This window comes from Epinephelus fuscoguttatus, linkage group LG17 (genome assembly GCF_011397635.1).
Source record: "Epinephelus fuscoguttatus linkage group LG17, E.fuscoguttatus.final_Chr_v1".
Classification (NCBI taxonomy): domain Eukaryota; kingdom Metazoa; phylum Chordata; class Actinopteri; order Perciformes; family Serranidae; genus Epinephelus; species Epinephelus fuscoguttatus.
In genome coordinates this window covers 14,803,924-14,818,321 of record NC_064768.1, presented here as the reverse complement: position 1 = coordinate 14,818,321, position 14,398 = coordinate 14,803,924, and the positions used below count along the sequence as shown (strand labels likewise).

The 14,398-nt window shown below is 39.2% G+C and overlaps 1 protein-coding gene across 5 annotated transcripts; it reads right to left on the bottom strand.

Annotated features, from left to right (window-relative positions):
- Window positions 1-2,843: 2,843 nt before the first annotated feature.
- On the bottom strand, window positions 2,844-13,491 carry mbpa (myelin basic protein a). 5 transcript variants are annotated; one of them, XM_049602721.1, is made up of 7 exons: window positions 13,227-13,491; window positions 10,608-10,703; window positions 10,139-10,165; window positions 7,451-7,471; window positions 5,108-5,191; window positions 4,977-4,997; window positions 2,844-4,080 (listed from the first exon to the last, which is right to left on the bottom strand). In XM_049602721.1, exons 1-6 carry the CDS (start codon window positions 13,344-13,346, stop codon window positions 4,995-4,997), a joined length of 351 nt encoding a protein of 116 aa, XP_049458678.1. In that variant the 5' UTR covers window positions 13,347-13,491; the 3' UTR covers window positions 2,844-4,080; window positions 4,977-4,994. The 5 variants fall into 5 exon arrangements, with proteins under 5 accessions (XP_049458678.1, XP_049458680.1, XP_049458676.1 ...); XM_049602723.1 differs by lacking the exon at window positions 7,451-7,471; XM_049602719.1 differs by lacking the exon at window positions 4,977-4,997 and having other exon boundaries at window positions 13,227-13,490.
- Between the last annotated feature and the right edge of the window lie 907 nt (window positions 13,492-14,398).

Here is a 14,398-nt window from a genome sequence, read left to right as displayed (position 1 = left end):
TCGAACGGGTGCTTAAATCACACTGAAATTATGTATTTAGGGTTGATCATTTGATCTTGTATCTTTTATCAGAAAATTAGCTTTTAGATTTTTAATACATTTGTGGAAATGTTTTCTCATAGCAGATGTGTGACCAGAATCAGTGTAAAGTCAAGCCATATTGAATGGCTCAGGGTATATTTAGCCATATATGTGAATGCTAAAATGCAGGAAAATTGCCTGTGTGTGATGCGGATTTTGTGCCACTGAGCCAATTATCTCAGGAACATTGAATGCAGGAGAGATGGAGCTCTTTGCTAATTGCGGTCTTAGGGGCAGTTGTCCTTGAAACTTCTATCTCAGCATTATTTCTAATGATGTGAAACACTGTTTTTCCCACCTCTGAGTATTATCCTTAGTGTTCAATTAACTGCAGGACAAAATGTACTGCTCCGTGTAGTTGGGATCTTGCTTTCTGTAGTCCGTATAGAACACTTTGATATTGGGATTACTGTCTGAGATAGATGATTGGCCCCCAGAGGGTGTTTCAAGGGCATGTGGGAGTCTTCAGTTATGAATCATGGGTTGAATTAGGGGCTAATACAGTACACACTTTGTTATTTCACTCCTCAGTTATTTTGCTGCTCAGCAAAGCTTGAAGCTGGAATACATCACCCCTCAATTGCCATTTATATATCAGTTCCTCACCCATGTTACGTTGAATTTGAAAACATTGATTTTCTTGCATGCCTTCAGTAAATAAAGAATCTGAAAACTGAGAAAATTCTTGAAGCTATATCAAAACATCAGTTTAAAAACTCTAACAACTTGTGCGGTATAATCCAACTCTCATTTGTCCAGTCGTGTGCTTGGTACTTTCCAAACAGTCTATTTGAGTAAAGTTTACGTATGCATTTATCAGAGCCAGACTCTGTGACGAAAGCAGTAATTTTACCTCATTGAACACAGGAGCTGCTGATGTAAAACCGCCTTGATCAGTTATTTTGTGCTGTTTGTTGACTGTGGTGAATCAAATTAACCTTTAAAAACACCAAAGTCAGTCAATAACATAAACAAACAAACTGATTGAGGCAGCAGCTCTTGTGTTCAATTAGGTAAAATTATTGTCTTTGTCAATGGAGTCTGGCTTTGAAGTGGGGATAAATTAATTTTCACTTTCCTTTGGGTTCTCCGTCAGAAAGGGTCGTCTGTTTGGGAAGTACTGAGCATATGACTGGATAAATGAGGCTTGAAATAATCTGCAGAAGTTGTGTGGGAGTTTGTAAACAGATGTTTTGATATAGTTTTGCTGTTGTTGAATGTGTCCCCCTATGACTTCAGTTAATCAAGAGTTTTTTCAATTTTTTTAGTCTTTGTTCACCGTGGGGGCATGCAAGAACACAAATTCAATGTTACTTGGGGTGAATAATGGATACACAAATGATCATTTGGGGCATTTGGGACATTATGTTGCAGTCTCCGCCATCGTCATGGTTACAAACATCAGGGTAAAAAATCACGTAGGAACAAGCAAGCACTCTCAAAATAAATACACTCGTAAGGTGCACGGCCAAAAACAGTGAAAAAGGGAAAAACGCCAGCACTCTCAAATGTCCTTTTAGTAAGTTTAATCAACCAGCTTGGATGGCGGTACCAGTACACAACAGATGTTTCGACAGAAACTTCTTCTTCAGTGTGGGAGAAGACTTTCTGTCTGTTGTGTACTGGTACCGCCATCCAAACTGGTTGATTAAACTTACTTAAATGACATTTGAGAGTGCTGGCGTTTTTCCCTTTTTTACAAACATCAGGGTAACATCTAAGCTAGCCTCTAATGTAAAATTTATAGTTATGATACCTGCACATTAAGATAAAAAAAAGAGGAGTGGCACTTTTTAAATTTTGTTTTGTAATATTAAAGGAATAGCTTGAGATTTTGGGAAATATGCTTGTTAACTTTCTTGCCAAGAGAAGGTTGGTACCTCTCAAGTCTGTGTTGTATAATGGAGCTGGAAGCAGGAAAACAACCAGCCCAGCTCTACTTTGGCACATTCTCCCTGTAAATCAACACATCCATTTTTACACTTTGTTACACGTTTGTGTTTTTTACAGCTTAAAGAAAGATGTAATGGGATAATTAGTGAGTTTTAGAGTTGCTGTCTTTCTAATCTTTATGGTAAGCAAAGCTAACTGTCCACTGGCTCCAAATACATACTATTTAGAGTGAGTGAGAGAGTGGTATTATCTCCTCACTTCTTGGCAGAAAGCCTGGATTGTGGAGTCATAAAATCGTGCCGTGACTAAACGATGGTCCACAGCAATCATCCCCGGTCGTCTTTCACAACGTGTGTGTTGTCATCAGGTTATTCTTATCCTATTTTTTATTGTTATCACTATTATTTCAGTCACTGTGTCTGTTCATGTGCCAGCCGAAATGTTGTTGTAGTAATGTAAGTAAGTGGAATGTCATGAGGCGTCCCAGACCAGTCCCAGTTGGTTGTTGTCTACTATGACACACTACATGAGATGAAACAATGTACGACACTCATTGTCGTCCATGATCAGAGCCGACACCGTACACCGCTATGTCGGGCTGATATTGTGTAGTGTGAGCCTTAGGCCGACTAGTGCCAGCGATGTGGGACATACTGCACACAGTTACTAGGGCAACAGATGTTCACTAATGGCCAAACATTGACTGTGACTGACAGCATGTGTCAGGACCCTTATAAAGAGCAAAATCTATTCTATTACTATTTCTATGACTAAAAACGTAGGTTTGAAAACATGTTTCACACTTCACTTAAATTCTCTTCAAAAATCCCTAAAAAGTGACAAAAACACATTTAATAATCACAACACAATTGTCAGATTTTAAAACATTTAATAACTGAGAGAGGACGTAACATGTTTATTTCCAGTTAGGCTGCACATTTAAAAGTAAGTTTTACATTAAGAGGAAACAAAACACTGTAGCACCACCACATGTTGGCAACAAAACAAAAACACCTTTACAGTTCTTTTAACTATTCATTAAAGTGAAACAGAGCATGTACACATGAGAGTGGCAGTGTCATTTATTATGAACAAAATGAAATCAACAAGTTATGCGTCAGAACACTGAAATCAACATGCTGTCCTTCGGTGCTCCTCACCAACTCGGTGCCTCCGCCTTAAACCTTTGAACTACTTACTATCTCACCATCAGATAAAATAAACTGTTGTCTGTCATCATCTAAGATAAACACAAATAACATTTAAAGTTCAAACTTAATTTAAGATGCAAACAGATAACTCGCAATAAATGAGATCCATACAAAGCTACTATAGAAAAGAGAGCAGACCAGTTGTTTTTAGGACATTCTTTAGTTATGTAACAGTGCATCTGAAAAGGGCATTTTATTCTATTTTTGGAAAAACATCATACTGTACATGTTTATTAATTACACTGAACCATAATGAAAGAAAAACTGTTACATCAAAACTATATTAGAGTCCATACTACTCATATATACTGGAGGTTTCCAGGTGTGTTTTCAAATGCTTTGCAACATACATTTCACTCAGCCACAAACAGGACCACTCTCCATCTGGATTTCACATGTGAAACAAAAACAAGCGTATGTTTGGTGTGTAAGTCTTTTTTTTCTCAGCAAGATACACAAAGCATCACTCATGTACAAAATGCAGATGACGGGAGACAAATACAAAAACATCTGCCATGAACAAACCTGCAGACAGCAGACACTAGCACCATCAGACCAAGATACTCAAATGGGTGATTTTTACAGTAAGATATTTTACTAAAAGCATGACCAAACCTCTTATAAACAGCTAGACAAGATATCTAGGATTAAAACAAAAAAAGGCCCAGTGACCACCTACATCCCTGGAGAGTGGATTTCATACTCTGACAAAAACATACAGGAAGCCTTGTGTTAGTGGATTAACATTTCTTGAGGTTGTGACTCCGCCGCTTGCAGATCTTGTTCCCCACTTTTGTCTTGTCCCATTGGTGTTGGATCTGTGGTTTGGTCCTCGGCGGAGAGCTTAGAAGATGGTGCTCCAGCGTTTAGGGGGTGGACGGGACTTGGTATCTCCCTGAAGAGAAGGAGAAGAAGGAGGATGATGAGGAGGTTGAGAAAAAAACATTTCTACCCCTAGAGATGGCATCTATAAGAGCGATCTGGAGTGATGTAGTTTCAGTGCTGAAAGTGATTGTCGAATACTTCACATTAATTGGGATTCAATAAGATTATCCACACTTACCCTCAGAAAATTTGAGGTAGAGGGCATTTGCAGAAAAATAATCAAAGATTATATGCATGAATTTTAATACTTTAGTTCACATGTTGTGACACTCTAAAAATGAAAATGTTGCCCTTAAAGGAAAACATTGGTATTCTTAACCTGGACCAGAAGTGTCTGACAACATTATGGAAAATCGTTTAGATAAGAGTAAGATACACTTTCTCAAGTCAAACACAACAAACTCCTCTCGCTACCCGCTACCACCGTTGTTTTTCCTGTAACACGTTGCCTCGTGAGATTTCAAAACGAGACTTTTCCTTGAATGGGACTTGGTCACAATAACAACAACAAACGAAGCGAAATGTATGGAAAAATGTTTTACTTCTCTGTTGGGTTCTTTCCATAAGTTGTCTGACACTTCTAATAATAATCTGGGCCTGTCAGTCACCAAAAAAAAATCACTTTCATTGGATGTAAATTGACGGCGCTCAATAGCCCACAGGGATTACATTGCAGCTTTTTGCGCAGGTGCGACACTCTCAATACTGAACCAGTTTCAACAATGATGTCTCCATTTGTCACTTAGACACAAAACATATGTAAAAAGAGTCCAGGTTTAAAAAAAATACCTACGTTTCCCTTGAAGCCCGTTAGATTATTATGATGAGAGGCTGCTGTGAACGTGTGTTGATGGATGAAGATGAGTGAAACTGAAATGAATCATACTGTATTGATTTCTTACTCACTGATCTCGGGTGAGAGCATCACTGTTGCATTTGGGCAAACAGACAGGAAACAGTGTTTATGAAGCCTAGTTTACAGATAGAGAGAGGAAATGTTGAGTCAGACAAGAAGGCTAACGTGTGGTAAAGCTCACCAGGTTGAAGATCCTGGAGAGTGTGCTTTGGTCTCTGCGTCTTCTGACCGGTGACTTTGTGCTCTCAGCACGCGGCGACGAGGCCTAGAAAAAGATGCTCTATAAGCACAGTTGGAGACCTGCTGCTCTGTCACTGTGTAACCTTTAACCAGACCTTTAATTGATTTTGCATTGATGGCCTTTCTCTTTTTACGAGATGAGACACGTTTCACCTCAGAGCATTAGCAATGTCCCACCACTTTAACAAAAACAACTGTTTGCAGATATTATAGAGGACACAATCATTGCTGTTGGACGAAAAACACATATCCACAAATATCAAGTCCTTCATAAATGAAGAACAGATGGCATAGTTCCTTATCAGTGCTCAAAGTTTTGCACTTGTGCACATGTATATCTGTGTTTACCATTTATTCTCTTTACTTTCATTGGGATCGACCATTTGGTATTTGGATCTATGTTTTCAGTGAGTTTTTATGCACTTTGCTACAGGCTAAATTTCCCTTGCAGACAATTAAGGTGGACTAATGACAGGTTTTTGTACTTATATAACTTTAAAAATTATAAACAAGTTAATCCAATCAGTGTGTAGGATTTAGGGGGATTTAACTTCTAGCGGTTAGGACTGCAGATTGCAACTACCTAAAATGTCTCCTGGTAGAATCCCTTTAGTGTTGATTGTTCAAGAGGTTTTTACCGTGCGGCCAAATAATCCACAGATGTCTCTTCCTCTCTCGAAACAAACAGATCAGGTGATTTAACCCAGTAAAAATACTGAATAACACTGCTTGTTGCCGATGGGCTGCTAATTAGCGAAAACACAAGTGGCCCTATCTAGAGCCAGGGTGAACGCCGACGATGAGGACCTGCTCCCTATGTAGATATAAACGGCTTATTCTAACACTGTGTCCTTACAGCAAGCGAGCGTCTGCCTATCACGCCACATTGCGTTACATTGGATGCTCTCTGACCACATGGAATTAGTTAGATATGGATCTCTATTGCGTCACATAAACAAACCACACACCTATCAGCTGTGCGCACAGAGATGTCAATCTGGAGATGGAACCACCGCTTACCAGACATATTATGCTCCCTGTGAACTCCCTTGAACCACCTGCCACCTTATTTAGGTTTTTGTGATGAAATGACAAGGTATAACATAAACAAATCCTCATTGCAACCCTGTGAAAGCCGTTCCTCGTGCATTGCAGCGCTTTCAATGTGAGCTAAAGGAATAAATAGAAACAACGATTTTTATTCCCAGGTGATCGTACACTAAAGAAAGCATGCCTATTATATCTCCCTAAATCCTACACAATGGACCTTTAAAGGACATAAAATAGTTTCAATATTTTCACTGGTAAGATGAGGGGAAACAACAAAACTGCAGATATGTGTTTTCTCTGCAACAACAGCAGTGTGACGTGGAAGAAATAGTTGTCCCTGTTCTCCGATATGTTATTGTGAGAGAATAACATGTCAGAGACGCGGGGAAAAACGTCATCATGTGACAAGACCAGATAATAGCAACCTTCAGGGGAAAGAAAATGGATGACAATGATATGGTAAGGTCAATGTTGAACGGACAGACACAGAAGACATGAGTGAATCATCACCATCAAATGACAGAAAGATATTACAGCTGTCCAGGGACATCTGACAGATGAAGAGACACAAAGATGGTGGGAAGCCAAAACAGATGGATCGGAGAGTCATCTCTGGCACTAAGGGGATGGAGCTGTTACAGAGAACTAGAGGTGTGGAAGAGGAGGAGGAAGAGGACGAGGAGGAGGGTGATTCAGGCCAAGAGGTCCTAAGAGAAAATGTTTACCGGTTGTGGTTCATAAATAGTTGAGCAGTTTCAAAGTCATCCAGAAGCAGCGAGTCGCTCTGGATTGAAGCAAAGAAGAACTTATTGAAATGTGATAAATTTACCAATGAGCCAATGCTTTGAATAAATCAATCTTTTCAACTGATCAGCCAGTGAATTAAAATGATTTTCTGTGGCACCCTTTAGGAGTGAGCTTTGCCTTTCAGCTACTGTATGTAGATGCTTGTCAATCAGCTTTGCCTTTGAATATGTCTTGATTCCACATGTACAGATATAAAAGATATTTCTCTTCGAGGAGGAAAGCAGTGAAACACACACAGCGAGAAAGAGAAAGGACCAGCGTGGAGGTTAGGTAACAGGTGTGCTGCAGACAAAAGATGCATTGCGAAGGAGCTCTCTACAGACAGATTTAAAAGGGATCATTGCGCGCACACACACACACACGCAGACAGGTGCAGCCAGCAGTTTGGCTTTTGGTTGATTTGAGAAGGGAAGACTGTGTGACGTACCAAGCCCAAGACGTCTCTCCACTGGCCATGAAAAAGAAACAGATGGTAACATGATGAGATAATGAGATATAGTGAGAGTACAGTGGAACCTGCATCCTCCTCAACACATTGGAGAATCCTCCATTTACAGATAGGCTATTAGATGGCAAGATTTACAGTGATGTGGTGGGAAACTTCTACTGGTGACAGGTAAATACTTCATGCAGCTGATTTGCTCTGTAGAGTCAATCAGTGGTCCTCAACATTTTTGGTTTGATAGAGAGTGATTTCCCCCCTTTTTTGGTGACCAGAAAAGGTGAATCCAAATTATGTTTAACAAGAGAAAAGAAAAAGTCCAAAAAATTGTAATTGTAAATGTATGAATAGAACATTGTTTTGGTTTCTTTTCTTTTCCCACTAATCATCTCGTGACCCCTCAGATTTATCTTGTGACCCATAAGAGGGGTCTCTAGCCACAAGTTGGGACCCACTCATGTAACACATGCATTTACATCATAAAGTTTAATATCAGCCTTTGGTCAATCGCATAGAACACATGACAATAACATTAAAATCATTACAATACACAAAAGTTATCCTTTATTCTAGCCTGGTCAGATGATGCAACAAGCACGGGGCTTTGACCCAGCAGACTGGTGTTCATGTCCATGTCAAAATAAAAGTCAGCAATGAGTTATTTTGTCACAGCAGTTGGAAGTTATGTGAGTCGACCCACAGGACTAATATCAATCACAATCTTTTCCAAACCCTGACCAAGTAGTTTTGTTGCCTAAACCTAACCTAACCTCTTAGTAGTCACGTGAGTCGACCCACGTGACTTTCCGCCAACCTCTTGCATACAATACAAAAGGCTGCCCTTGGTGTCATTATAATGATGCCGGGGGCTTCTGCCCAAACGTCAAAACATGATAGGTAGGGATGAGATCACGTAGGTCAATTTAAAAATCCTCCATCTACATCTTGCAGCCACTATGTGTAGAATTTTTAGCCATGCTAGCTGTGTGAATTATCTTTACAACTTTAGAATGGATTGCAATGAAATTTGGTGTAGATACTCATGGTCACCAGAGGATGAACCCTACTGACGTTGTTGATTTCCTGACTTTTATTTGAGTTTCACCAAGAGGAAGAAGTGTTCAATTATTAAGTGAAAAGTCACCACATTTACAAGAAGGACTAATATTACAGTTGTGCATTTATGTCCTCTATAGGAACCTACATCCTATTAATCTTAAAACTAGCTTTCCTCTAGCGCCATCATCAGTATAAATTTTAATTTGTCCAAAAGTTTTTTTTGTTTTTTTTTTTTTACAAAGAAATAAACCAATGTAAGCACACCTAACTACACTAACATCGACTTAGATGTCACATACTCACATTTTCTGCTCTTAAATGGATACTGTTATTGCTGTTTTTTGTTGTTGCAATCAAACATATTTTGCTATTAGTAGTTTGTTATCACTTGTATAATTTTATGTATTATTCTTTATCTTTCTGTAATTCTCAATAACTTTGTCAAACTTTTATTAGGTGGAGGCTTCAAATAAGCCCTCTGGGTTTTTTGCCTCTCCCTGAACTGTATTTCGTTATTCATTTTTCTTGCCTTTTTGTGTTTTAATTGTGCATAAAACTAAACTAAACTAAACTAAACTAATGACATTCCAGTCAATCATGTGCTAAATAGCTAAACTAATGTTTAGCGCTTATCAACAAATATTAACATGCTAACATTTATTTAAGATGAAAACTAAGATGCATTAAACCTGCAAAACACTAGCATGACAGCATTGTCATTGTGAACATGTTAGCATGCTAACAGTAGCATTTCACATGCTCAGTGCACTGCTAGTGTGGCTGTAGACCATCTGAAACTACATACAATGCACCACATACTCTACATGCTATTGTTTGTGTAAATGAATAGCACTATGCACTGAGCCGTAATTACCACGTCACTTCTTGAGAGCTGCCTTGCAGGTTGGAGATGCGTAACCATGGTAGCCCATCCTGACTTACGGTCTATGGCCATTTAAAAATATTTCAAAGATATTATGCCTGACAAAGTGCGATCTTTACACACTATCACTTAAACTGACATTACAGAGCTGTCTTAGTTGCTGTCTATTATAAATGTTCCTCTAGTGCACTGCATTGTGGGATATTTACGCCAGCATAGTGTTCAGTGTTTAGATACTGTAATATTTCACTGGAAATTGTATGTAATTCACATACTATTGGTTTCATACTAAGATTTTGGACAGACTAAAAAATCTCACATACTGTTTTAGTTTAGTAAATATAGGTTAATATGGAATTTAAATGATTTTTATTGCATTAAGTTTTTCTTGTAAAACAATGTGACAGTGCTGGTGAGTACTAGTGCAGTTTATCAGTTGTCTAAAGTGTCTTCAGGTCAGATCCATTGAGGGAAGTTATAAAATCCCACACACTGTAATTGTTCAAAGGTATCGAATAAATACTAAGTGGATATTAAATAAATAGCTTAAAACAAAATGCCTTCGAAAAGAAAAAAGATGCAGCAGTTGCATTTGACACTGAGGAATATGATGGAGAACAGGGAAATCTAAAAAGTGATCAGAAGTCAGTGATTAATGCATCGCTGCATCTTCACTCTGCAGCTACACCTCTGGAATAATCAACAAAACAGATGAAATAAATGAGACTCACCCTGGATTTAGGACGAGGAGAGGAAACCTGAGAGACACCAAGCAACAACAAAAGAATGACTGATTGCAAACAGGACAGCAAACACTGTTTTTGACTAAACAAATGATTGAGCTGCTGATAAAATTTTCCCTCAATTCCTGTCTTTAAATCAGTATGTAAATGAAGGAGTCACGCAGCTTTGTAATCAGAGGAAGCTGAGAAACAGTTTGAAATGCTGCCACACTATTGTTGCCAGGAATCGGAGCCAAAGTAAATCAAAAGAAGACATTTAAACACTCACACAGTAGAAATTGGAGGAAATTGGTTTGTTTTGTGTTCTGGTTTATGCAACTCACAGCAGCCTTAGAATAACACATAAGACTCTGTTGAGCTTATAAACTCAGGATGTTAGCAAACATGACTTGATGAACATGGTTATTGGTATGTAAAGCATGCATATATGATCTATGATATGATATATGAAACTTACAAAGCTCCTGAAGAAATGCACCACAGCATTTTCATTGGTCCGGCGGCGAGCGGAGGATTGCTGGGGTGAGGAGGCCAGGTGACCTCGGAACGACCCCTGTGAGGAGCAACAGAGGTCATGTAACTGCATGTGTTTACATAGTGATGTTACTACAAGATTGAGTGATGTCACTGTCAAATCAAATCAAATGGCATCAGGTTCTTAGATCTTTAAGTCTTTTAATGCAGTAAGTGCATGATAGAATAGTTTGGCATGAGCTCGAGGAGACGTCAGTTCTGAAAATCAGTCCAGCTGCACCATCCCTCCTAATGTTATAATTACAGTTATTATTGTAGTTTCAAAGCCCTGCTGGGCGTCAAGTCCCACAATGTACAGGAAAGGACTATAATCATGTTCTACATTTGGGAAATGTGCAAATGGATATCGATTACAGACAATTAAAATACTGAAAGGAAATAGAATGAATGATATACAGTAAGAGAGTGAAGGATGGAGTAGTCGACTACAGTGTGATACCACCAGGTGCAGCTGGCTGACACACTGTTGATAACACAACCTCCAGAACATATCTGAGCGTCTCTGAGCAGTCTGGCAAAAAAAAACCCTCCAAAAAAAAGTCTCCTTATCCTAATTAATGTGTATTTTCTGTCACTTGTTTCTATGTAAATACAGCAACTTAAACCTTAGAAGAAACCTTTGCCAATCAGCCTACGGATTCCAGTTTTCTTTGGGCACTAACACATATAAAAAGCCTGTTACACATGAGGGACAATATCTGAGCACAAACAATAGCAATGCATAAAAACCCACCAAATCTGCAACCCTTGAATTTCAGATAAACAGGTCGTATGAGAGCAGCTCTGACTCCTGAGGGCACCTCCCATCACACAGTGCTCAGTCTTAAACCTGAAGGAGATTTTGTCTTTCTGCAGCTCGGGACAGAGCTGACATTACAAACTAAATTTAACCTGCACGGTGGTGGCAGTGCATCTACTGTAGATTTTTCTTAAGTTATGTGGGTAGATACATTATTTATTTATTTAACCTCATGTGCCGTGTAAGTTTATGGCCACTTTGGAGGAGTCAAAATGACAGCAGAGTCCAGAGCAGATAGGAAGTGAGACTGAAAGAAGTTAAACTCAGATAAAATAGTTTTTGGAAAGATCTGAACTGAAGAACAGGGGCGTATTTTTAGGATTTGAAGACACTTAGCCTGGAAATTTTTTTGATGGCTCTATTATGCACTCTGCAGCTTTTTTACTGTTAAAAACTGTTGTTTTAAAACTTCCCAGATTAATTAAAAAATAGGGATATTGAAAACATTAGTAGTTCTTAGTAACCAAATATTCAACAACTGTTGTAAATAACTGCAGTTAAGAAAATTAATAAGATGAAGCTTTAAGAAACATTTTTCTGGTTAATAGCAATAAAATAATGGTATATTATGGTAATTTTGCAACAATTATAAATATAATATGTTCATGTAAAACATCTCTATCACTGAAGGGTCACATTAAAATTCATAATCTAGACAACTGCAGCTACTAAAACGATTTGGTTCCAATCAACGGTCCAAATAATAATTGGGCGGCAGTAGCTCAATCCATAGGGACTTGGGTTGGGAACTGGAGGGTCGCCTGTTCTAATCCCTGTCCGGACCAACTATGGAGCGTAGACTGGTGGCTGGAGAGGTACCAGTTCACCTCCTCGGCACTTCCGAGGCGCCCTTGAGCAAGGCACCGACTCCCCCAACTGCCTGGGGTGCCTGACCAAGGCAGCCCCCCTCATCCTGACATCTCTCCACTTTGTGCATGTATAGGTCCCGTTTCTGCATGTGTGTGTCTTTCGGAACTGTGTGTTAATGACAAAAAGAGTGAAAAAAACTTGAATTTCCCCTCAGGGGGATTAATAAAGTATATAAAATTAAAAAAACAAACTACATTTTAATGATTTTAAGTATTTATGTTTTAAATCGAGCGTTTGAAAGATGAAGATAAAACTTGAGGAAAAGCTAATTTGTCAAAAAGAAAAAAATCTCAAAGCCAGAAAAAAGTTTAAACCAAACTCAGAAATGTATATTTCTTGTAACTACTACTGCAGGGAGTTACTGTAACTGAGAGTGTATAAAGTCCAGTTCAATTTAGATTTATATTTTTCGTAAGGAAAAAAAAAAAAAAGTCTCCTCAAAGCTCTAGAGACAAACTGGAGATTAGAGACATACCATCCACTGAAAACCGTGCATCTCCATTTTTTTGGGTGTAAATGCGGTGAGTAAATTCTCCTCCATCTTAAACTTTACTAAAACTTTTACAAACCCAGTGGATAATTTTAAAAATAATTATTGTCGCAAAGCTCGAAATGAGGCTGTTTTTCCACCTCACAGGACAGCAACAAAATAATCCTTAAAAATAAGTAATATAAGGAGGAGCTGAAATTTCATAGTCTTGGTTTTAGCCCCATTGACTAACAAATGTTTCTAGGTTCAACAAAGATGTAATAACGAATTTTTTTTTTACATTAAGTTAAAGTTTTAAGAGGCACTGGGAGCCATGAAGTTCAGCTGGGAACAAAAAAACCTCTCTGAACTGTCTCTTTACTTGCAGATACATGGATGCTCACCTTGCTCCTTTTCTTTTTGTCTCCCCCAAAGAACTTGGTAATCTGATCCATGAGACCAGGGGTCTTCTTTTTCCTCCCGAGTCCGAAGGTGCTCTGCCCTGAGGTGCTCGCCGTAGCCATGCTAGTAGTTGCTGAGGTTGGGTGGGGTTGACCTCTGTCTATCTACTCAGTAGTCCTCTTCCAAGCCAGTCCACAGCCCACAGTGGCAACACCCAGCTCTGCTGCTCCTTCAGGATGGTTTCTGATGTGCAGGGGCCGTCTTTGAAGGTGTCATCCCCTCGGTCCCAGGGCACCATGGGACATGAGGAGGGTCAGGTGGGGTGGGGATGGGGAGGGCATGCAGTGGCAGTGAGGTCCATGGCTCTGGCTCTGCTCCAGGCATTCTTTGGAGCTTCAGTGGCTGTGTCAGTCACTGCCGCCCTCCGCATGGGCCCGGGCCATTGTTCTTCTCCCCATCTGCTTCACCCCGGCCGCAGGGACAACAAGGGTGATCTCTGAGTCTGCACTGTGAAGCCATTGTTAAAATTGGCCTCATATATCCTCTCAATGGATGGCGTTTAAATTGGATGTACAGTCACCCAGATTAACATATGGAGAGACCCAGAAGACAAGGAAAAGCTTGTCGTGTGAAAACCTGTGAACAAGAGCCAAGTATCTGTGTCTGCACAGTAATAAAATAAAGTTGTGGTGACTTTGCACGTTTGGACGTTCCCCCTTAGTATGCTGAAACCAATAAATCCATACAGCCCCAACTGTTACTGCAACTTTATGACTAAAGAAGCTTCAAAAGTTCGATTTTAGACTTGAAAATGCAACCAATCTGGATGTTTTACTATGATGTAATGACCATTAAAGGTCAAAATAATGTACTAATCCCAAACCCAAAATGAGTTTAGTTACAGTTGGGAAAAAAAAACATGTTTTGGTTTAAAATACCTGTGTTTGGTGACACTATTGCGGCTGGAAATGGCACTGATGTCTTGCTAAAAAAACAACCAGTTTTGTTTTTGACGGTCTCCAACAGTGGTCTACAGCTTTGCAACCATCACACCTTAGTTTTACATCATCCACCATTCCAACCACCTCTTGATGACAAAGTCAGCTATACATCACATTACAAACATTGATTTGAGATAAAATGTACAGATGTATCCTTGAATGCAGACACAAGG